The sequence below is a fragment of the Thalassophryne amazonica genome, chromosome 16 (assembly GCF_902500255.1).
Source record: "Thalassophryne amazonica chromosome 16, fThaAma1.1, whole genome shotgun sequence".
In the NCBI taxonomy this organism is placed as follows: Eukaryota; Metazoa; Chordata; class Actinopteri; order Batrachoidiformes; family Batrachoididae; genus Thalassophryne; species Thalassophryne amazonica.
The window spans coordinates 56,648,935-56,674,202 of NC_047118.1; the positions used below are offsets into that span (position 1 = coordinate 56,648,935).

General features: G+C 40.9%; 1 protein-coding gene across 7 annotated transcripts in view; it reads right to left on the bottom strand.

Moving 5' to 3' along the window:
* baiap2a (BAR/IMD domain containing adaptor protein 2a) overlaps positions 1 to 25,268 on the bottom strand; it is a 243,980-nt gene that overhangs the window by 60,478 nt on the left and 158,234 nt on the right. For all 7 annotated transcript variants that reach the window (XM_034191131.1, XM_034191134.1, XM_034191132.1 and 4 more), the window contains exons 5-6: positions 14,616 to 14,687; positions 2,865 to 3,002 (exon numbers count right to left, since the gene is read on the bottom strand). In XM_034191131.1, coding sequence (XP_034047022.1) covers positions 2,865 to 3,002; positions 14,616 to 14,687 — 210 coding nt within the window. The remainder of the gene's footprint in view (positions 1 to 2,864; positions 3,003 to 14,615; positions 14,688 to 25,268) is intronic.

Sequence of the window (25,268 nt, forward strand, 5' to 3'; positions counted from 1 at the left end):
CACATCCAGGGACAGACTGCTCTCTCTCCAAAAGAAGAGAGATATTATATATATATATATATATATATATATATATATATATATATATATATATATATATATATATATATATATATATATATATATATATATATATATATATCTGGAGGTCTGCAACTCTCATGCACACTCATGGCAATTTCTCACATTCTCATAAGCCAGTTAATCTGATGAGCAGGAAATCAGGATACCGCCTCCTCCTATTTGGAATCATTGTGGTCTGACAGGTGTATTCTAGACCCAATGGGGACTGAGGTCTGGGTAGTAAATAGTGTTGCACAATTAGCTACATTTACATCACATTTGTGATTTAAGCATGGGCAATAAACATCACAAAAATCACTTTGTGCCTGTTTTTACAGTGACAAGTGTGAAAAGCCGCTAGAAAAGATGTCTAGGTCGTTCCAGAAAGGTGAGAGAGGGTGCAGGCTTTCTTTGCAACCACCCACTCCACCAGGTGATTTCACGGATTAACATCACGTTGAGCAGGTGGAATCAGTTAATTAGTGAAATCACCTGGTGGTAGTTGCAAAGAAAGCCTGCACCCTCTTGGCCCTTTCTGGAATGAGTCTGAGACCTCTGCACTAGAAGGAGTTGATATAACTGATTTAACTAAGAGCCAAAAATTAGACAGTATATGTTCACGCATCACATGTCATTGCAATATTGAACAGTCTTCTCCTATTGTACGGGCCTAGAGGTAGATGAATTGTCAGTTTTGGTGGGATACCATGGTATGACTTATGGGCCTTCAGAATGAACGCGTCAGACATGGCAGACAATGCGTCCCAATGTGTCGCATCGGACGTGGCAGATAACGCCTCCCAATGCATGGCATCAGATGCACCAAGGGGGCCAGAGATTTCTATGTCACATTCTGAGTTTTCCAAAGCCCAAAAAAGCTGAGCAATCGTCATCTTGGATTTGCGTCCGTAGAACTACAAAAAAAAGCTTAAAGAAACAGCAGTAGAAAGAGACTCCCATCAACCTGCTGGGAGAAGCTTTTTTTTCAGCTACTTTTTGGAGTGATGCTGAGCCGAGGGAGGACTGATGACTTTGTGGAATTGATCGAAGCACAACACCATGCAGAGCTGCATGGACGAGCCAGAGCTCAGGCCTCATTCCAGGGCAGAGGCAGACACACAGCCGGGGTAATGGAGCAGACCCACTCAATCCGAAATTCCTCATGTGGATATATACAAACACCCAGTTTGACCAACGGAACTTAGTTCTGCAGCTTAGTCTGAGGTGAGAATAATTTAAAAATAAAAGATGATGTTACTGCACTGCTGAAGGTTTAATCCTCGGCTAACATTAGCTTAGCCTTTTAGCACAGTTGAGTTGAGTGAACGCTTTAATTTGTAAATGGTTCAGTCTATTTTTATCAAATAAAGCTACAGGTTTTTTTGTTACTTCTGAGACTTTTTTTTTTTTTAACTGTTTTGTGTTTTAAGATTTTTTTTTTTATTTGTCCCATAATCAGGAACATTTGCTGTGCAGACAACCTAAATATAGAGGCACTTAAAACACTTCCAGTGATGAGCTGAACACCATGAAGTCCAGTCAGAAGAAAATATCTCTGCTCTTCAAAATGGGAGAAAAGTGTCTACAACAACTCCACCAGAGGTCAAAGCTGCAGAAGAGACCATCTGGTTAAATGTCCAGAGAATTCAGCAAACCAACACCTGCTTCTAAATAAAACATACGATTTTATTATTTTTTTTAAAAAACAGTTTTATTTTATATTTTAACATTAAATGAATGAATCATTAAACATGTCCATGAAGTCAAAGTTCAGTCAAAAGACATTTGCACAGGTAGAAGCCCTGCCCCTATTGTGTACAATTTTAAAACATTCACAATCACTAGTCAAGTTAGTTTAGAAATTATTTTGTCCCAATCACAACACTAAAGGCATTTGCATATTCTGATGTAACTACAAGTTGAAACGACTCCATTGAACAAAAACTGATTTCATCATGAGGTTTATGTCACATTAAGATCTCCTACTTTCCAATCACTGCAGTCATTGTTAAATCATCTCCTGTTGCATTTATAATAAACATTTTATTTATTTACAGTCTCTTTTTCTGAAGGAAATGCAGACAATCTACCAGACTTAAAAATGTGCACAATAATTTCCATGCTATTTTATTTGTCTAAAAATAAATGTCCAAGGTTCCTTTTGTTAATCAAAAAAATCATTTAATCTGAAATAACAGGTAAGTTATGGTTTTAATTTAGAAATGAAGAAAAGTTTCTAAAGAATCTTTTTTTTTTACGATTTTAATTACAAGTGCTCTAATGTAAGAAACTTTTTCTTTTTTTTTTTACAGTAATCAGAAATAAATTTTGAGTTAAAAAAAAAAATTTGCAAGAATTTTCCTCTGAAAACTGCTATGTATAAGTGAGCAGTTCTGTGACACGTTTCTGCACTGCTGTCTTCCGTGTTTTGGCCCGATGCCTCGTTTCTATTGGACAGCATGAAGCTACGTCACAGCGCACAGTGGCGACAGTTGGACTGGGTTGAACTTTGACCGCAGCAGCTTTCCAAAAATAATGCTTTTTAGAGTGATCCGTGACGTGTTTAACGCCGTCAACGCTTGCAAAGGCCCGTTGTGAAAGGCCCATTACTGATATTACAAAAAGTACCATCATGAAAATAATTTGACCTTGAAATTAAGACTTCAGGACCAAGTGGTACCCATGATGTCTGGAGAAGCATCCCTAGCCAGACAGGTGGAACACAGTGCACGACGTGTTATTCTATTGCTGGCGGATAGGTTGTGCACTTTCTAGGATCTCAAACAATCAGGCAAACTCACCTGAATCTCCTTCTCTCCATACTTTGAGGGGTTCTTGCTGCCTTGACTCTTACGGCGCAGTTTCTTCAGCTCAGCCTGGCACTTCTCCAAACTCTCGCCTTTGCTTTTGTGTTCCATCTGGTACTTCTTCAGAGCAGCCTAAGTGGACAGTGCACAAGCAAAATTTAATAACTTTATAGAGAAGGGGAAGGAAGAAAGACTTTCAGTGCATTGAACTTTGCAGCTGGAAGAACAGACAGCTTTAATATATGTGCATGTGGACACATTTGATGGGGAAAAACAAACAAAAATCATATCTTTCTTGTTGCAGTCTGTATAGTTTCTGTACAGAATTTGTCTTCAAATTCTGATGCAATGATTCCTTAAAATGGCTCCAATCCTACATTACAGTGCCTTTCTCAAGAGGTTTTCAACTGCTTTAAAGTCAGCTTTGACATTATGGTGAGATGAACGGCTGTGAGGACAGAAAAAAGAACATGGCACACATCAGATCAGCCATGCTTTGTGCAAAGTGACTGGCGTGACCCTTTACCATCCACAGTAAATTATTTAATTTAATAAATTACGTTAATTATTCATTTAGTTACCATGAAAAGCCGCTTTGGGTCCGGGCTCTACTGGCTCAGTTGCTATAGTAACTGTATTTGGTGTGACAAAGCCCGTGTGGTTTCTGTATGAGGCTGAAGCATGAAGGTTTAACACCCACATTTGTAGTGTGACAGATCGAGGCATCCTCCAGCTTCAGTTTTGCTTCAAAGAAACCCGGGTGAATACATTGTTCTTAGTGTGAGACATTTGTGCCTTCAAATAATCACTTAGAAAACAAAAATGCTAAAAAAAAAAAAAAAACAGACAAAATTGCCAGCTTCTCCAAATAGTTGTTTGGAGAACAACTATTTGGAGAAGTACTAACAAGAGTTTGTACAGACAAACTCTTGTCTTAACACTAGATAGTACTTGTTTGAGCTTAGCCCATTTTTAATTGACAATCCACAAGAGTGACTTTAGCAACAAGGCAACTATTAATTTAATTAGCACAACAACCAAGAGAATAATGGCAGTCAAATATTACCAATGGATAAATCAAACTGAAATTTCAAACATGAGGATTTTATCCTTTTCAGCTTTAACACTTTAAATCTAGTTAAATCTGCATTATACCAAATAATTACTAAACCTATGCAGCTTTGTACTGCTGCAGTACTTTGCAACCTATGTTTATTTTTTTCTTGGATTCAACTGATGGCTCTGTGGGACATCCTCAGAATTTGTGGAATTCCTAATAATTCATTAGCCCACACACACACACACACACACACACACACACACACACACACACACACACACACACACACACACACACACACACACACACACACACACACACACACACACACACACACACACACACACACACACACACACACACACACACACACACAGGCACTGTAAGAACTTTGCAGAGTCTCTGACATCTTTCCAGTAAAATGCCATTGGTCAGATATATGTTCTGGCGCTTACACTGTTCAGTGCTTGCATGGACTGAGTGTTTGGTAGAGCTGTGGGTACCAGTGGCTTCATTTGTCTGTGAAGAAACGTATTTTTTCCCCACTTTGCAGATGATGCCTGATCTTTGTAGAATCAACAGATGTTCTGATCTTCGCACCATAAAAGATGAGTGAGGAAAGAGCCAGGCTTTCAATAATTTCATGAACTCAGCAGTCAGAAGTGTGTCCATGTGAGGTGAAGGTGAGCTTGTTCAGAGATTCATTTATTCCAGCAGGGATGATTATGCCTTTAGATAACTGGCCTTTATAGTCAAGAAATGCCTAGAAAGAGGCCAATGGGGTCATCAGGCCACAGGGCAGAAAGATTTGGTGATGTCAATACCTTTGCAGGAGAACCAAGTTCCAAGTCTTTAAGGTCCTGACAGTGAGATTTGGATGCTAGCCAGAGATCTAAGGCAACAGCTGGATGTCTTCAGCAGCAGAACTTGTCAGAGGATCCTTGGGTACCGCTGGAATAACTGTGTCAAACGAGTAGTTCAGGAAACTCTGATGAGGAGGAACACTTGCATTGTGAGGGAGCATCAACTACAACATTTTGGCCATGTGCACACTTCTCTGGGCTTGATCCAGCATGCAGGTGACTCAGTGTTGAGGACCCCATCAACTGCAAAAAAGCTAAGGTGACACCCACATTACACCTGGCTCCAGCAGATACAGGGCTACTTTTACAAGGTGGGGATGGACCAGTTGCCTGTCTGTGGTTGCTGTCCAAGACTCGAGGTGGCTCCGTAGTATGGTTGATGCAGCAGTGTATGAAAATGGCACATGATTTCATAGCTAACCTGACCTGTGTACAGTACATGTTTAAACGAGCTTGAATGTGGGGAACATTGGGATAATTTAAACCGTTTAAAAGGAGTTTAAACTGTTCTATACTGAAAACAATATTTTCAACAAATAACTAAAATAAATTGCTATCTGCAATTTCCTTACAGGCCATCAGCTATCAATACATTCCCATGTAAAATAGTCAAATGTGACTGTCAGGTGTTGTCTGTGTTCCAGCAACAGGGAGCAGCCCATTCTTTAATTCCCTCTTCATAATAAAGCAGCACAAACAAATCTACTAATTCATTTGCACAAATTGGGGTGTCTGCTGTGTAAAACACACATCTGAGTGCCATTTAGAGAAGCAGCAGTGAAGCAAGTTGAAAGGTTTACCTTTTGATTTCATGGTCACATTAGATAAATAAGCTTGCATGTTTATCCACAACATCAAAGCAACGGCCTGCTGACTTTAACCCCGCAATACCCACAACACTGATATTTGAAAGATTTGTGCCTGGAATATAAATAAAGCACATGGGCCAACTCTGATAGACTTGAAAGTGTGACCTCTGACTCAATGATTTTCCGGTTAGAACGAGCCATTTTACACGTACGGCATATGCAGAGTTTGCACTGCAGGTTATTGTTAAAGTCTGATCTCAGTAAATGACGCCAAAGTGTTCTAAAATCTGAAAAAGGCCCATTTTGGAGACAAGACAAAAATAGATGTCATGGTATCACATTCTGATTTATTCATAGTTTTTTTTCCTGTTCTGGTCCTCGTCAGTCACCAACAGGTCTCTTGTTCGAGAGGCTGATTCCATTCTCTGCCTACCGGTTGGCCATAGTCCTTTCTGACTGAGATGATCAGCTGATTGTTAGTGCTGCACCCCAGCACCTTGACTGCAATGGGCAATGAATATTTACATTCCACAACAATTTGGGGTATTTGTTGTATTTTGGGCTGCTGATGACCTGAAATCACATTGTCAGGGGAGGAGATGGTCTAGTGCAGGGGTGGCCAAGTTTGGGCCTCGAGAGCCACCTTCCTGACACTCTTAGTTGTCTCCCTGCTCCAACACACTTGAATCCAATGAAAGACTCTTTAGCAGACTTTTAATGAGCCTTTGGGTTCAGGTGTGTTGGAGCGGGGAAACAACTAAGAGTGTCAGGAAGGTGGCTCTCGAGGACCGAACTTCGCCACCCCTGGTCTAGTGGTTAAGTGTTGGGCTTGAGAGCAGAGGATCCTTGGTTCAAATCCCAGCCTGACTGGAAAAGTTGCTCCCGGTTTGTAGTGTGCGCCTTGTATGGCAGCACCCTGACATTGGTGTGAATGTGAGGCATTATTGAGCACTTTGAGTGTCTGATGCAGATGGAAAAGTACTATATAAATGCAGTCCATTTACCATTTACATTGTTGATACAACCTTTTTTTTTATTTCCCTTTATGTCAAGTTGATTTTTTATTTTTATTTTAACCTTTATTTAACTAGGTTCACCTCAATCAGATCGAGATCTCTTTTGCAATTATAAAGTTTCCAATTCACTAACCTGCATGTCTATAAATGTGGGAGGAAATCGGAGCACCCAGAGGAAACCCACGCAAACATGGGGAGAACATGCAAACTCCACACAAAGACCACAGGTGGGAATCAAACCCATGACCTTCTTGCTGTCAGGCAACAGTGCTATCCACTAATCCACTGTGCTCCCAAATCTGTCTACAACCCCAATTCCAATGAAGTTGGGACGTTGTGTAAAATGTAAATAAAAACATAATACAATGATTTGCAAATCTGTTTCAACCTAAATTGAATTGAATACACCACAAAGACAAGATATTTAATGTTCAAACTGATAAACTTTATTGTTTTTGTGCAAATATTTGCTCATTTTGAAATGGATGCTTGCAACACGTTTCAAAAAAGCTGGGACAGTGGTATGTTTACCACTGTCTTACATCACCTTTCCTTCTAACAATAGTCAATAAGCATTTAGGAACTGAGGACACTCATGATTGGGTGTAAAAGGAGCATGCCCAAAAGTCTCAGCCATTCACAAGCAAAGATGGGGTGAGGATCACCACTTTGTGAACAACTGCATGAACAAATACTCCAACAGTTTAAGAACAATGTTTCTCAATGTTCAGTTGCAAAGAATTTAGGGATTCCGTCATCTACAGTCCATAATATAATCAGAAGATTCAGAGAATCTGGAGAACTTTCTACATGTAAGCGGCAAGGCCGAAAACCAACACTGAATGCCCGTGACCTTCGATCCCTCAGGCGGCACTGCATTAAAAACCAACATCATTGTGTAAAGGATCTTACCGTGTGGGCTCAGGAACACTTCAGAAAACCACTGTCAGTTAAACTCTACCATGCAAAGCGAAAGCCATACATCAACAACATCCAGAAACGCCGCCGCCTTCTCGGGGCCCGAGCTCATTTGAAATGGACAGGTGCAAAGTGGAAAAGTGTGCTGTGGTCTGATGAGTAAACATTTCAAATTGTTTTTGGAAATCATGGACGTTGTGTCCTCCAGACAAAAGAGGTAAAAGACCAACCAGTTTGTTACCAGCACAAAGTTCAAAAGCCAGCATCTGTGATGATATGGGGGTGTGTTAGTGCCCATGACATGGGCAACTTACACATCTGTGATGGCACCATCAATGCTGAAAGGTACATCCAGGTTTTGGAGCAACACATGCTGCCATCCAAGCAACGTCTTTTTCAGGGACGTCCCTGCTTATTTCAGCAAGACAATGCCAAGCCACATTCTGCATGTGTAACAACAGCGTGGCTTCGTAGTAAAAGAGTGCGGGTACTAGACTGGCGTGCTTGCAGTCCAGACCTGTCGCCCATTGAAGATGTTTGGCGCATTAAGAAGCACAGAGACCCCGAACTGAAGTCATACAACAAGCAAGAATGGGAAAGAATTCCACCTACAAAGCTTCAACAATTAGTGTCCTCAGTTCCCAAATGCTTATTAAGTGTTGTTAGAAGGAAAGGTGATGTAACACAGTGGTAAACATACCACTGTCCCAGCTTTTTTGAAACGTGTTGCAGGCATCCATTTCAAAATGAGCAAATATTTACACAAAAACAAAGTTATCAGTTTGAACATTAAATATCTTTCCTTTGTGGTGTATTCAACTGAATATAGGTTGAAGAGGATTTGCAAAAAATTGTATTCTATTTTTATTTACATTTTACACAATGTCCCAACTTCATTGGAATTGAGGTTGTAATTATAGATGACCCCAAAAGCAAGTTGTGGTGCTGTAGTTGAGGCCCAAACCCTCACTGCTAAGGCTGTGACCGCCAAGGCAAACACTTAGAAAAATTAAATGAAAATGGGACATAGAATGATGGATGTTCTCTCTCTCTCTCTCTCACACACACACGCACACACACACGCACACGCACACACACACACACACACACACACACACACACACACACACACACACACACACACCTTTATATCCAGACTTCCAACTCATGACAGATAAATTACCATGACTCGAGTTGAAGGTGAGTCTGGTCTACTTCTGTCAAAAATCAAAATAAACACTATTAGCCTACAAAAACTGCACATTTATAGTTTTGATACTGGGGTCAGTTCTGCCATTTTCAGTGAGTACTTTATACAGCATGTCAATTTGGAAAAACTGCATTTTTTCCTCTGGTGTCTCTCATAAGACCACATTGTTATTGGTTGACTGTCAGCAGTAACTGTGTTGAGATGACTGCATGGCAGATAACTGCTACAATTATGGTGACTGAGTGAAATCCAACTCTGTCAACCAATAAAAATGTGCATTTAATCCCACACCAGGCACTGCCAGACTCGGATCAAAATAATTGTGATGGGACACCATTTTGTGCAAACTGAGTTTCTTGCATCCACAGATAATTTTCATGCCTCTTAAACTGAAAATATAATCATCAAAATAAAATCATCAGTATAGCAGATTTACACACACGGCGTATATAATATTTGAAACATAACCATGTTCAATATTTTATGAACACAAGAATATAGAATGTAAACAACAAAAACGTAGATGTTTTGCATGAAGCAAAAGATAATTTGGAGGTGGTTTTGGCTTTGTTGACGAATCCATCCAATAACGTGCAATGATCTCGAATGTCACAGACAATGAGCATTTAAATCTGAAAGTAGCTCAAGCATGTCATAACTCATCTCTTACAACAATACAATAACAGAAATATTATCCCATCCTCCCAAACAACACACAGCAGCAGAGTTCTGCACCGAGGCTGCATCCCACTCATTCTAAAGATATCACATGTAGCTCCACGGTGCTCACACGTGCACTCTCCAAGAGGGGAGCTATTATAATCAGTCTACCTTTGATAGCTGAGTAGATATGAAACAAATTAAATTCCAAAGCATCTCATTTCATAGAGCTGGCCTTTAATTGTCCTAATATAGACCACAGCATTAAGGCACAGGGTGTAGCTCTGTCATAGAAGCTTCTCTGTGTACAGTGTTTCACACAGACACACTTCAGATAGGAAGGAGAATCACAAAAAGAACTGTATTACATGTGAGAACTTGTGGACTAATTCAGGATACGTTCTCATTGTCTTGATTCATTTATTCTTTTGCCTATGTCTCACCTCCAACTACACAAAAGAACAGGAGTGAAAACTCAACTTGAGCATGAATAATACAATATCTCCAACTTACATTAGCACAGTGCTGAATAATCAGCACACAAGACGAGAGTAGCTGTCAAAGTGTCATGTCGATTAGTTTCATTGGGTGCAACCAACAAAAACAAATGACCCGTCTGTCACCTTGCGATAGCCAATGGATGAATATGGTTTTAAGGTATACTGTGGTTCCAAAACATGACCTCATTATACACTGAACAGTCAGTGTGCTTTGCATAGCTAAAACCCATGCACTATGGCCATAGGACTGTGGAAATATTTGGGGGTGGGGGGTGGGACTGAGGAAGGAAGCCACCAAACATGCAAGGGACTATATTCAAGAGTGACTGAAAGACGGGGGATCTTTGTAATATTAAAAATATTATTCTGAAAATGCCCTTATCAAGAGTGAGGCAAGCTAGCAGCACACTCCACAGTGGCACTAAACAAATATGTATTTCTGTTGTATCAGAGAAACACTGGCTGTCCTGTAGTGTGTATGGACAGAGTGAAACAAGCTCATGCGCACAGAGCAGACACTGATGTGAGCTCAAACTAACCCAAGGTGGCAAGTAACTAATCAACTCTTGGGACCAAATTTAATCTTTCATACCAAGTAGCATTTCATCCACTCAATGCAGCAAAACATGGTCTTTTTTTTTCTCTCCGAAGTTGTGGTTGCAACCTGTTGCACAGCTACTGCAGCCTCCTACTTGTGAGCCATGTTAGGGGTACACACCGTAATGTGTATACGAATGCCGTTATAATGCAATACCTGCTGCGTTACGTAGATACATTATATTAGTCTGGCCTCACTAACTTGTGGGCTGGATTTTAGACTTTTTAACAAACAAAACAGAACACAAGAAGTCAGAGTGAATAGGCTTTTATCAAACACAGCGTGTTCTTCTATTGGCTCACCACAAGGGTGTGTGCTCTCACCTTTGTTATTTATTCTTTATACCAATATGTGTCAGAGCACTTTTAAAAACAGGTTCATTTTAAAATATGCGGATGACACAGTGATTGTCAGTCTCCTGCGGGACAATAAGAACAGCTACGACCCTATAGTTGAACATTTTGTTAAATGGTATGAGGACTCATATCTTCAGCTCAGTACATTAAAAACTAAAGATATGGTCATTGATTTTAGGAAGAATGCCAGCACACTTGACAACACAATAATTAATGGACAACCAGTTGAAATTGTGCAAACAAACTATCATTGATAATTCACTGAAGTATGAGGCAGACTGTGAGGTGATGTGCAGGAAGGGGCACCAGCGCTTGTTCTGCCTCAGGAAGCTGTCCTACTTCAACATCGGCCGAACCACGTTAACACTATTTTATCGTTTTTATTGAATCTGTTTTATCTTTTTCTTTGGTGGCATGGTTTGGCAGTCTGACACTGAAGGACAGGAACAGACTGGATCAGATTATTAAATGGTCCAGTCAGCTGATTGGCCAGTCACAGCTGAGTTTAGAGTCCCTGTACACCAAACAATTACAGCGGATAGCCAGATGCATCACAATTGATGACTCACACCCTCTGGCTAACAAATTTCAGCTCCTACCTTCTGGCCGTAGGTTCAAAGTCCCAAACGCTACAGGAGTAGTTTTGTTCCAGTGGCAAATGTGAATTTGAATAAATCTTAGCAGGGTTTGCACATATTTATCTATTTATTTATTTATCTTTTACACAAATTTTTTATGCTGGCCGTCTTTTAGTGGTTTCTCCTGATGCTTGTTTTTAGTGGTTTAGTAAGTTTGTGAGTGCCCAGTTGTGTCTGTGTTATACTTTTGTTTTGCATATGTTCTTCATTAGTGTTTTTAGTGTTTTCATTGTTATTGTTGTGTCTGATTAACATGGATGCCCTTTTCTGTTTGCTGCAAGTCAAATCTACCTATGGGTACAAATAAAGTCACCTGAGCCTGAACTAACTAGGTGAATAATGGAAAGCAAATTCTCTTGTTTTTATTCTCTAAAGGCCCGGTCACACGGCATGAATGAAGGACAACAAAGCCCAAACAAAACAAGAAATCTGGACTTTCGTGGCATTGTTTAACCTTCATACAGCTTCGTTCCTGCAGCTGGCGCTTGTGAGGATTTTTAAACTGTTGAAAAAAAATTTGAACAAATGCCGCCAAAAACCTCGATTCGTCCAAATTTCGTTTTGCTGTTGTTCTTGACAGTTTCTTATCGTTTGCTTAGTTTTTGTAAAATTAGCGTTTACTTTTACTTCATTCGAACATCTGAATGTTTTCGCACAGTACAGAAACCGGTTTGTCAGCGGTGCTGTGGAGGAGAGATGCAGCTCCTCCGCAGCAGTGCTGGTGTGTGGTGTGGGACTTCTGCTGCTGCTTATGATGGGGCAAGTGCGGCTGCTGCCATGCCGAGCCGGCCAGGAAGAATTTGTCGGCCTCCTCCGCCAGCGCACGGCAGTCCATGATCATGGTGTTGGCCAGTGCTGCACGCACCTGAGGATAGAGTTGTTGTCCTCAGGAGCTGCAGCATTCTGTCCATGAACTCTGAAGGGCTTGTTGTCTTCCAGCCGGTGTAGAGAGAAGAGCCTGCTGGCCCTTTCAGTCTAACAGTTCAAAAGTTTTGAGGAGGTGATCCTTGATCGCTGTGTATTTGTTCGCACTGGGGAGGGGCTTTGCAGGAGCGCGATCAGCCCCATTGCCATAGAGCTGCTGAGAGTTGTCACAATGTAATAATATTTTGTGTCATCTGCGGTGATCTCTCAGCGCGAACTGTGCCTCAGTTTGTGCAAAGCAGGCAGCAGTTTACAGAAGCGTGATTTTGAGCATCAAGTGTGGAAAAAGTTTCAGCAGCAGCGGGCATTCACGTGTGAACAGCTTTGATCCACAGAGCTGTGACATATGAAAACAGAAAACCCAGTGCGATCGCAAATGAATGGCTGAGTACGCACGCATTTCAGGTGTACAGACAGCAATTACAGTTTTGGTATTTAAGAGATTTGAGAAATATTTGGCTTGTTTGGATTATGTATTATTTTGATGGATTATTTAGTGTTAGTGGTTAGTGCGGTGGATTTTTGCATTTTTGTTTTGTAAAAATGAGGCATCTTATGAATGTTGAGCAAGCACTTCAGTTTTGTGTTTTTTGTTACTGGAGCAAGACGGAGCGTGCAACAAGTCATCAGAGTCTGAACCACCCAGGGAGGATTCTGATGATGAAGGAGATGATCCCCGTTTTGTTCTGGACAAGCAACCAGAGCAGGTGGACCCACCGACGTGTGCACAGATCTCCACAATGGGTTGTATCACACACTTGTCTTTGCAGCTTCTCCAGGACTCAGGCGCTACAGAGCTCCGGCCCAGCGCCGAGTCCTGAAATGCAGAGCAGGATGCAGACACACACTGCTCCAGCAGTGGCTCCAAGCGCATTTTAAGCATCGTGATCAACGCTAGCTTCGGTTTCTTTTTGTTCCTCTTTCATTCCTTTTGCACGCTTGATTTGCAGGCTATTCAGTGATGGGAAAAGTCAAAAGCTCATTTGTCCACCTTTTCTCAATGATTTGAGACTTTTTTTTTTTTTTACTTTTCTCCCCTTTGTTCAGGAATCATCGCATGCTGTGTGATCGGGCCATAAGAAATCATTCACTTCGGCCAGAATTCAAAGTAAATGGAAAGTATTTCTCTAAGGCTCTATAACATTTTTCAAAACGTGATGTAACACAATTCGTATCACTGGATGTCTGATAATCTATATGTATCACAATGCATTTACACGGTTAACACTGGTTATATAAAATTTTATTTTAATGCATGCATAAATTGTAGTTTATGGTGTTCGTGTGTAACTAAGCTTTTTGTGATGTCTAAAAACTCACCATGGGTGTGCAGTTCTGGTCGATGTGCCGCCACTGCGCTGTTATACACAGTGATATAACATGAACTGTGTGAAAGTGATCGGAGCTGCTGCACAAAACTCCGGACTAGTGGCTCACCACTGAATTGACTTGATCTCTCAAAAACCAGTACGTGTACTGAATTTCTCATACAGGTGCTACAATTATACCATGAGCTGGTATAGGATCCCCAGTGACCTTTTTCTTTAGAAGCATGACCAAAAAAAAAAAAAACATTGCTCTGTCACACTTTACTTAATTCAATCAAACTTCAACACAGATCTCAATGAGTATTGTAATCACTAATGCAAATAAATAAATTTTAAATAAATAAATAAATAATGGTTGGTATATGAATGAGAGAGAGAGAGAGAGAGAGAGAGAGAGAGACCATGCACATCAACATTATAACACCTTTAAAGTCTCTTTCTGGTCCATCCCTATTATACAGTGACCTTTAAGTGGTGAAATAAACAGGATTCCAAAGCCTCATGAAAGCAGTCGGCCTCGTCCATAAAGTCTCTGGACATAAACGTTGTTCTTAAATGGACCTGCTTCAGCTTTGTGCAGAATGCAGACGAAAACTGCAAGAGCAGCCAACACTTTGGCACGTACAGCCGTCATGTGATCAAGCTGCACAGCAAAGACTCACAGCACCACTCAAGCCATCACTGCACTGGCACTGAAATAAACCACACTAAAGCCAGTCAATTATCTGGGATACAAACCTTAGACGAATCTGTGTCTTGCACTCATTATAAGCAATCACTCATTAGCAATTAAGTAGCAAATGAAACAAACTAAACTGGAAGCTGACAAAAAGACAGAAAAATAACTTAAAAGTCAGGTACTCACAGTGAGATAACGAGCATCAAGCTCCACCTTCTTCTCCAGCTCAGACAGGAGCTCGTTATGGAACGACTTCAACTGGAGGAAAACCATAAAAAAAGAAATAATTAATCAGCATGCAAATGGAAGATCATTTAACCACAAAACCGTAAATGCAGTGCACACAGTGTCCACGCAGATGATGCATTCCACTAGTATGTCTATCATATGCAGTTTATTTTCATTCTCGCCTCCCAACAAGTGCATCCAGAGATTTTTTTTTCCCTCCTTGTGGTACAGGTGTCAAGAAATACTCAGAAAAATCATTCAAGAGCAAGTGCAATGAGATAAAGAAATGTAGGCATTGAAAAATAAGGACACACACACATACAGTAGTGTTCAGAATAATAGTAGTGCTATGTGACTAAAAAGATTAATCCAGGTTTTGAGTATATTTCTTATTGTTACATGGGAAACAAGGTACCAGTAGATTCAGTAGATTCTCACAAATCCAACAACACCAAGCATTCATGATATGCACACTCTTAAGGCTATGAAACTGGGCTATTACAACCCCTGACAATAATTATGGAATCACTGGCCTCGGAGGATGTTCATTCAGTTGTTTAATTTTGTAGAAAAAAAGCAGATCACAGACATGACACAAAACTAAAGTCATTTCAAATGGCAACTTTCTGGCTTTAAGAAACACTAAGAAATCAGGAAAAAAAAATTGTGGCAGTCAGTAACGGTTACTTTTTTAGACCAAGCAGAGGGAAAAAAAATATGGACTCACTCAATTCTGAGGAATAAATTATGGAATCACCCTATAAATTTTCATCCCCAAAACTAACACCTGCATCAAATCAGATCTGCTTGTTAGTCTGCATCTAAAAAGGAGTGATCACACCTTGGAGAGCTGTTGCACCAAGTGGACTGACATGAATCATGGCTCCAACACGAGAGATGTCAATTGAAACAAAGGAGAAGATTATCAAACTCTTAAAACAGGGTAAATCATCACGCAATGTTGCAAAAGATGTTGGTTGGTCACAGTCAGCTGTGTCTAAACTCTGGACCAAATACAAACAACATGGGAAGGTTGTTAAAGGCAAACATACTGGTAGACCAAGGAAGACATCAAAGCGTCAAGACAGAAAACTTAAAGCAATATGTCTCAAAAATTGAAAATGCACAACAAAACAAATGAGGAACGAATGGGAGGAAACTGGAGTCAACGTCTGTGACCGAACTGTAAGAAACCGCCTAAAGGAAATGGGATTTACATACAGAAAAGCTAAACGAAAGCCATCATTAACACCTAAACAGAAAAAAACAAGGTTACAATGGGCTAAGGAAAAGCAATCGTGGACTGTGGATGACTGGATGAAAGTCATATTCAGCGATGAATCTCGAATCTGCATTGGGCAAGGTGATGATGCTGAATTTTTGTTTGGTGCCGTTCGAATGAGATTTATAAAGATGACTGCCTGAAGAGAACATGTAAATTTCCACAGTCATTGATGATATGGGGCTGCATGTCAGGTAAAGGCACTGGGGAGATGGCTGTCATTACATCATCAATAAATGCACACGTTTACGTTGATATTTTGGACACTTTTCTTATCCCATCAATTGAAAGGCTGTTTGGGGATGATGAAATCATTTTTCAAGATGATAATGCATCTTGCCATAGAGCAAAAACTGTGAAAACATTCCTTGCAAAAACACACATAGGGTCAATGTCATGGCCTGCAAATAGTCCAGATCTTAATCCAATTGAAAATCTTTGGTGGAAGTTGAAGAAAATGGTCCATGACAAGGCTCCAACCTGCAAAGCTGATCTGGCAACAGCAATCAGAGAAAGTTGGAGCCAGATTGATGAAGAGTACTGTTTGTCACTCATTAAGTCCATGCCTCAGAGACTGCAAGCAGTTATAAAAGCCAGAGGTGGTGCAACAAAATACTAGTGATGTGTTGGAGCATTCTTTTGTTTTTCATGATTCCATAATTTTTTCCTCAGCATTGAGTGATTCCATTTTTTTTTCCCCTCTGCTTGGTCTAAAAAAGTAACCATTACTGACTGCACAATTTTTTTTTCCTGATTTCTTACAGTGTTTCTTAAAGCCAGAAAGTTGCCATTTGAAATGACTTTAGTTTTATGTCATGTCTGTGATCTGCTTTTTTTCTACAAAATTAAACAACTGAATGAACATCCTCCGAGGCCGGTGATTCCATCAATTCCATACATACACACACACATACATATACATATATGTATATGTATATATATATATATATATATATATACAAATGACACAGAGTCTAAAACACTCTGCGAAGTGCATTCAAACCGTATAATGCACAGCTTCTCGTTTAATCCGCTTATACCATGGCCCCACACAGTGAGCTAACACAGAAATATTTATTTAACAGAACTTGATAAAAATGTGCAAGTATTTGGGACCATTTTATGCCAGTCTCAAGATATTTTCATCCTTGGCAACCGTTCTCTTCTTTTCCTTCTTCAATCTTGTCCAGTTCGTCCGATGTTAAATCTTTATGCCGTTGCTTTTGCTGTTCTTCTCATTTGCCCTCTTCCTCTTCCCAAAAATATTAAAATTCACTTGGAAATCCATGTTTCATCTAGGGCTGAAGCGATTACTCAAATAACTCAATTCAATTACAAAAAATGGCTGAGGCAAATTCTGTGCCTCGAAGCTTCATTTAAACATTGTAGTACATATGCCAGGCCTGCGTGTGGCGCTGTAATGTCCCCAGAAAAACAACAGAAGAAGACTAGAGCATGCGCTCAGGCCGTGTAACAGCTAATAATTTAGCCCTTAAAGCTACCGCTTTCCAATGTGACACAGAGTAAAATAAAGCCTTTTAAGAGAAAGAGGATCCACACTGATCATCTGAAATAGACTTACTACCCATTTAAAGTGAAGCAGTGTGTTTGTCTATTATTAAAAAAAAAAACCACACGGTCTGCTCGACGTGGTGAGTGACTATTGACCCGACGGCCGGGTACCGACAGCCGAAGCCGGGTTCTGTTCAGACTCGCACTAAAGTGTTTCGCTTTTTCTGGGCAACACACAATGCTTCACAAACACGGTAACTTAGAAAAAAAAAAAAAAAACAGTAACTGCGAGGCTAGCATGTTCAACCTCCTGCTGAAATGCATCTGCTGAATCGCAGAGAAACAGGGATAAAAAAAAAAAAAAAAAATCACATAGGGAACCAGTCCACCAACCTTAAAAAAAAAAAAAAAAAAAAAAAAAAACTCAAAATGGTTACATTTTACAAGTTGGGGGGGGGGGGGGGGGAACCAGAACAGAAAGCCATATCCCATCGCCATTTCAGCAAAATGTCACGACTTTGGCACAGGAACATTGTGCCATTGCTTAGGTAGAGCCCTGGACTATTGGTGTTGTTCAATGCTTAATTTGTAAAGTGGGAGGTCCCGGAGCACAGAGGATGGGTGGCTCCGGTGCAGAAAAAAAAAGAAGGGTGGGGGTGGGGGGGGGGCTTGCGAACAACGCTGTGCGCCACACCGAAAATAAACTGGGCATGTATTGTAAGCCTAATAACACTAGTCACACCAAATCCGGATAGAGTACAAATTCCTGTACAGTGGTCCCTCGTTTATCGCGGGAGTTATGTTCTCCGCGTTCACACCGGGCATGACGTGAGCGACTGCAGCCACAGGTTGCCATGTAATCCCTATGTAAGGACGCGTTCTGGCACCAAACTGTGCAGCACGACGCGAGTGAAGCGGATTTTGAGCGTTTTGCGCGTTTGTGGCGCGATATTGCGTGGCGTCACGTTGCGTTGCCCTCCTCCCCAAGTTGAAAAATCTGAACTTTTTCGTCTTGTCGCGCCGTGATGACCAATCAGGGACTGAATATGTAGTGACGTGGAGATGTTTGGAGTTTGACTGAAGATGTGAACATGTCCTGTATCTGGTAGCAGCCTGTGAGTAGGACTTATGTCTCTTTTGTCCTTTATTTCACAATCATGACAGTTTTTGGAGCGAGCAGCAGCCCCACAGCAGCGGGAGCGGAGTTTCTTTTTTTTTTTTTACGTGAGCGCGCAAGGGAATCATCCATGGAGATTATTTTAACTTATTAACTACACAGATGTATAATAAAGCAAATGGTGACTGGTTTCTAAATATAATTATGACGGAGTTTTTTTGGGAAAGAGCAAGGAGCAGCCCCACAGCAAGCAGCAGAGTTTTGTTCTTTTTTTTTCTTTACATGCACGCGCAAGTGAATCGTCTGTGTGGAGAATATTTTATTAATTAACTACACAGATGTATAATAAAACAAAAGGTGACTGGTTTCTAAACACAATTATGACAGTTTTTTGGGGGAGGAGCGAGCTGCAGCAAGCAGCGGAGTTTCTTTTTTTTTTATTGTTTACATGTGTGCGCGTGAACGGGACAATTGGTCCTCAAACTGGGTCCCGCAGAGGCGGAAGGACCGCTGAAAGCGGCCGTCATCCAAACGCAGCTCCTGCAGCAAATGATGATACTCTGTTTTGGGAGCTTTCCACAACAACTCGCTCCGTGTGAAAGGTCCGCCATGATGACTTGACGCCGAGCGGAATGGAAGCTCCTCCTATTTGATGACGCACCGGGGCGAATTTTCGCAGCGAAAGTCCACCCAAGCAGAGCGACACACCGGGCGAAGGAGGCGCGTCCGTCGCCACGCGACCCCCGCAAATTTGTAGCGTCTGATCGCGCCTGGTGTGAACGCGGCATAACCCGCGATAAACGAAATCCGCAAAGTAGCACTATTTTTTACACTTATTATAGATGTTTTACAGCTGTAAAACCCCTCACTACACACTTTTCTCAAACAGGCATTAACATTTTCTCACTTTTCTCTCTTGTGTTTATAATCTTCTCGCGCGGAAGAAAAAAGACACGCAGAACACAATGCGCGGCTCTCCCTTCACTCACTGCCTCCGGGGGTACGGATGCAGGACCCGCAAAGAATCCAAGTCCTCTCTCGGTGGCCACGGAGCTCTGCAGCTACAGTCAACATCCAGATCAAAACAGCGAACGTAGCCTCTGGAACTGTTGCCAGATTTGGCGCAATTCCGCACAGCAGACAGGAGGGTGGCGGTGTGATTGGCAGTGAGAGCAATCGCGGTGTTTTTTTTTATATTTTGTGAGTCAAGAGAGGTGGTGGATCACGGATCCAGTATAAATAGCTGGCGGAGCCAACGTCAGAGGTTCCGGAGCACGCGTCCGAGGTTCCGGAGCGCGCTCCGGCTTGCTCCCCCTCAAATTAAGCCCTGGTGTTGTTTAAAAACACAAAAGTACTTTTTATCCGATTAATCGCCAGAGTAGTTGATAGAATACTCGATTAAAAAAAACAATCGATAGCTGCAGCCCTAGTTTTATCGCATTTCTGTCATTCACCTGTCAAAACACAGCTGATCTGCATTGCTGTGGTGACAACCAGAGCAGAGTGATATTACAGTGACTTAACTCACCAAACTATGCATGCGTATACACGAAAATAATGCACGGCAGTTAGACAAGGAATTCTCACTGACCATGGTATGTATGTAGGTATACATACATACACACATACATACGAGGTCTATTAGAAAAGTATCCAACCTTATTATTTTTTTCAAAAAACATATGGATTTGAATCACGTGTGATTACATCAGACATGCTTGAACCCTCATGGGCATGCGAGAGTTTTTTCACGCCTGTCGGTTACGTCATTCGCCTGTGGGCAGTCTTTGAGTGAGGACTGGCCCACCCTCTCGACGATTTTTTCATTGTTTAGGAATGGCTCAGAGACTGCTGCTTTGTTTGATCAAAATTTTTTCAAAACCTGTAAGGCACAACTGAGTGGACACCATTTCATAAATTCAGGTGGTTTTCGGTGAAAATTTTAACGGCTGATGAGAGATTTTGGAGTTTTACTGTCACCGTAAGGATGGCCCATGGCACCTGACGGCGATCTGCGCTTCGAGGCGGCAGCATCTCGCCATTTCAAGTTGAAAACTTCCACATTTCAGGCTCTGTTGACCCAGTAAGTCGTCAGAGAACAGAGAACTTTCAGAAGAAGTCGGCATGAGGAGTTTATTCGGACATTCCATTGTTAACGGACATTTTGTAATGAAAGAACGTGCGGGCAGAGTCACATGTCGGGCCGGACCCGACCGCGGGGGGTCTCGACAGGAAAAACACCTCCTTTGGAAACCTTAACGGGCAAGTTGGAACATGCCCAAACTGTTAAACAATTTCTGTTACTCACTTGTTGAAAGCCATCAAAAGCCACCTGAATTTTACAAATGGTTTTCAACACGGAGGTGTTTTTCCTGTCGCGGCACACACAGATTCGGCGAGTCGTCACGGAAACGATTCGGCGAATTTGCGTGCACGTCTTTCATTAAAAAATGTCCTTAAACAGTGGAATGTCCGCATAACGTCCTCATGCCGGCCTCTTCTGAATCTTCTCTGTTCTCTCACGACGTCCTGGGTGAATTAAGCCTTAAATTAGGATGTTTTCAGGTCGAAACAGGCCGACGACGGCGCCTGGAAGCGCTGCGCGACGTCCCACTCCGTGGGAAGTCCTTACAGCGACAGAAACACCCCATAATCTCTCATCAGCCATTAAACTTTTCACCGAAAACCAGCTGAATTTCTCGAATAGTGTCCACTCGGATATTCCTCACAGGTCCAGAAAAATTTTTGATAAAGCAACGTGCGCCGTCCCGAGCAACGTGTGAAACAAAGGAATTCAGCCGAGAGGGCTGAACCACATCTCACTCAAGGCCTGCCCACAGGGAAATGACGTCACCGACACGCGTGAAAAAACTCACGCATGCGCACGAGGGTTCAAGCATGATTGGTGTAATCGCACGTTATTCAAATCCATATAGTTAAAAAAAATAAATAAAAGTGTCGGCTTCTTATCTAATAGACCTCGTATATATACACACACATACACACATACACACACACACACACAAAATGTATGAACAAAGTCAATCATTTTCAAACTTGAATCATGCTGCATGTTGTCCTTTGACCTTCATTCCATGCACAGTAACACTAACGTGATGAAGACACTGCTTGACTCTGTGAAAGGGACCTTTACATCTCAGAGATGCCTCGGCTGGATCTACTGCAACACATATTACACAGAACTGTGTAATATGTGTTGCATTACACAGAACTGTGTAATATGTGTTGCATTACACAGAACTGTGTAATATGTGTTGGAAAAAAATTTTTGTACCACTGGAGTTATCAAAGGTTGAAATATCACAAAGCATGATGCTACTCATGTGTTGATGTCCTGTCTGATTCAACTTGTGATGTGCAGTTGATCACACCTGTGACATAGCAGTGCTTTTCACTTTAAATTTATATTACTACTACGACCATTACTGCACATTTTGTAATTTATGAATTGCCCGACAGGTCTAAAATTACGATATAGACCTAAATAACTGCATATTATTCTGTAATCAAGTGCTGAAGAGTTCTTCAAAATGAGTGTTTTGAAGGTGTAATTCTGATATTTACAGACATATTTTGGGTTTTCAACACAGTTGTGACATGATGAACAGATTACCAAAGGAAAAGTACTGTGTCTGTGTGCGTGCATTGACTGTTGTGGACATTTCTTCGTAATACGCACAGACAGCACTGAAGAGCAATAACAGATGTGTGCAGGTAGTTTAATAAGTTGTCAGTCAGAAGAGGATTGTGTAACGCGAGTGTGTGTGTGTGTGTGTGTGTCCTTGTTTATGACGCATGCTGCCTGAGGGAAGGAGCTGAGGAGGTGGATGACCTGTCCTCGTTTTTAAGAAAGATGAGATACAACAGAAAGAGTAGCAGGGTGGGAGGGGTCAGCCATGACCTTACGTGCCCTCCTTTCAAAATAACAATGCATTAAATTGATATGCTGAGATTCTCCTTCTAAAGGGGGACAGCACATTTAACAGTGAGTATAACAGAGAATTTTAAAAAGTATTTCATTAAAATTGGAGTAACAGTGGTATATTTCAGTATAAAGACTTGAAAGAAGTCAACATGGTTTGCATTTGGACATTTATGAGAAGTGCAGTAACTTGACCAGCAAATGACCGGATTTTAAAAGTCATGCAACCAACAGAAAAATTATATACAAGTCATACGAGTATGACTTCATATTAGTGTTTAATTGTAGCCATAGGTGTACTGTCATAGGTGACTAGCCATTCTAAATATTCCCTACATACAATAAGCACTGGGCCCAAATCTTGACTTCACTTTTCTTTAGCTCGCCCTCAGTCATTCCATCAAGTTGGTTCAAAATCAGATCAAACCTCTTGGTGTTATATTGGTTAAAACTAAACAGCTGCTCTGTTGCGTACAGTAGTGTTCAGAATAATAGTAGTGCTATGTGACTAAAAAGATTAATCTAGGTTTTGAGTATATTTCTTATTGTTACATGGGAAACAAGGTACCAGTAGATTCAGTAGATTCTCACAAATCCAACAAGACCAAGCATTCATGATATGCACATTCTTAAGGCTATGAAATTGGGCTATTAGTAAAAAAAAAAAGTAGAAAAGAGGGTGTTCACAATAATAGTAGTGTGGAATTCAGTCAGTGAGTTCGTCAATTTTGTGGAACAAACAGGTGTGAATCAGGTGTCCCCTATTTAAGGATGAAGCCAGCACCTGTTGAACATGCTTTTCTCTTTGAAAGCCTGAGGAAAGTGGGATGTTCAAGACATTGTTCAGAAGAACAGTGTAGTTTGATTAAAAAGTTGATTGGAGAGGGGAAAACCTATACGCAGGTGCAAAGAATTATAGGCTGTTCATCTACAATGATCTCCAATGCTTTAAAATGGACAAAAAAAAAAAAAAAAAAAAAAAAAAGATGCATGGAAGAAAACGGAAAACAACCAAAAAAAAATGGATAGAAGAATAACCAGAATGGCAAAGGCTCACCCACTGACCAGCTTCAGGATGATCAAAGACAGTCTGGAGTTACCTGTAAGTGCTGTGACAGTTAGAAGACGCCTATGTGAAGCTAAATTATTTGCAAGAATCCCCCACAAAGTCCCTCTGTTAAATAAAAGACATGTGCAGAAGAGGTTACAATTTGACAAAGAACACATCAACTGGCCTAAAGAGAAATGAAGGAATATTTTGTGGACTGATGAGAGTAAAATTGTTCTTTTTGGGTCCAAGGGCCACAGACAGTTTGTGAGACGGCCCCCAAACTCTGAATTCAAGCCACAGTTCACAGTGAAGACAGTGAAGCATGGTGGTGTAAGCATCATGATATGGGCATATTTCTCCTACTACAACCCCTGGCAAAAATTATGGAATCACCGGCCTTGGAGGATGTTCATTCAGTTGTTTAATTTTGTAGAAAAAAAGCAGATCACAGACATGACACAAAACTAAAGTCATTTCAAATGACAACTTTCTGGCTTTAAGAAACACTATAAGAAATCAAGAAAAAAAGATTGTGGCAGTCGGTAACGGTTACTTTTTTAGACCAAGCAGAGGAAAAAAATATGGAATCACTCAATTCTGAGGAAAAAATTATGGAATCACCCTGTAAATTTTCATCCCCCATACTAACACCTGCATCAAATCAGATCTACTCGTTGACATTGACCCTATGCCATGACATTGACCCTATGTGTCTTTTTACAAGGAATGTTTTCGCAGTTTTTGCTCTATGGCAAGATGCATTATCATCTTGAAACATCCCCAAACATCCTTTCAATTGTCCAAAATATCAACGTAAACTTGTGCATTTATTGATGATGTAATGACAGCCATCTCCCCAGTGCCTTTACCTTACATGCAGCCCCATATCATCAATGACTGTGGAAATTTGCATGTTCTCTTCAGGCAGTCATCATTATAAATCTCATTGGAAAGGCACCAAACAAAAGTTCCAGCATCATCACCTTGCCCAATGCAGATTCGAGATTCATCACTGAATATGACTTTCATCCAGTCATCCACAGTCCACGAATGCTTTTCCTTAGCCCATTGTAACCTTGTTTTTTTTTCTGTTTAGGTGTTAATGATGGCTTTCGTTTAGCTTTTCTGTATGTAAATCCCATTTCCTTTAGGCGGTTTCTTACAGTTCGGTCACAGACGTTGACTCCAGTTTCCTCCCATTCGTTCCTCATTTGTTGTGCATTTTTCGATTTTTGAGACATATTGTTTTAAGTTTTCTGTCTTGACGCTTTGATGTCTTCCTTGGTCTACCAGTATGTTTGCCTTTAACAACCTTCCCAAGTTGTTTGTATTTGGTCCAGAGTTTAGACACAGCTGACTGTGAATAACCAACATCTTTTGCAACATTGCATGATGATTTACTCTCTTAAGAGTTTGATAATCCTCTACTTTGTTTCAATTGACATCTCTCGTGTTGGAGCCATGATTCATGTCAGTCCACTTGGTGCAACAGCTCTCCAAGGTGTGTTCACTCCTTTTTAGATACAGACTAATGAGCAGATTTGATATGATGCAGGTGTTAGTTTTGGGGATGAAAATTTACAGGGTGATTCCATAATTTTTCCTCAGAATTGAGTGATTCCATATTTTTTTCCTCTGCTTGGTCTAAAAAAGTAACCGTTACTGACTGCCACAATCTTTTTTTTCTTGATTTCTTATAGTTTTCT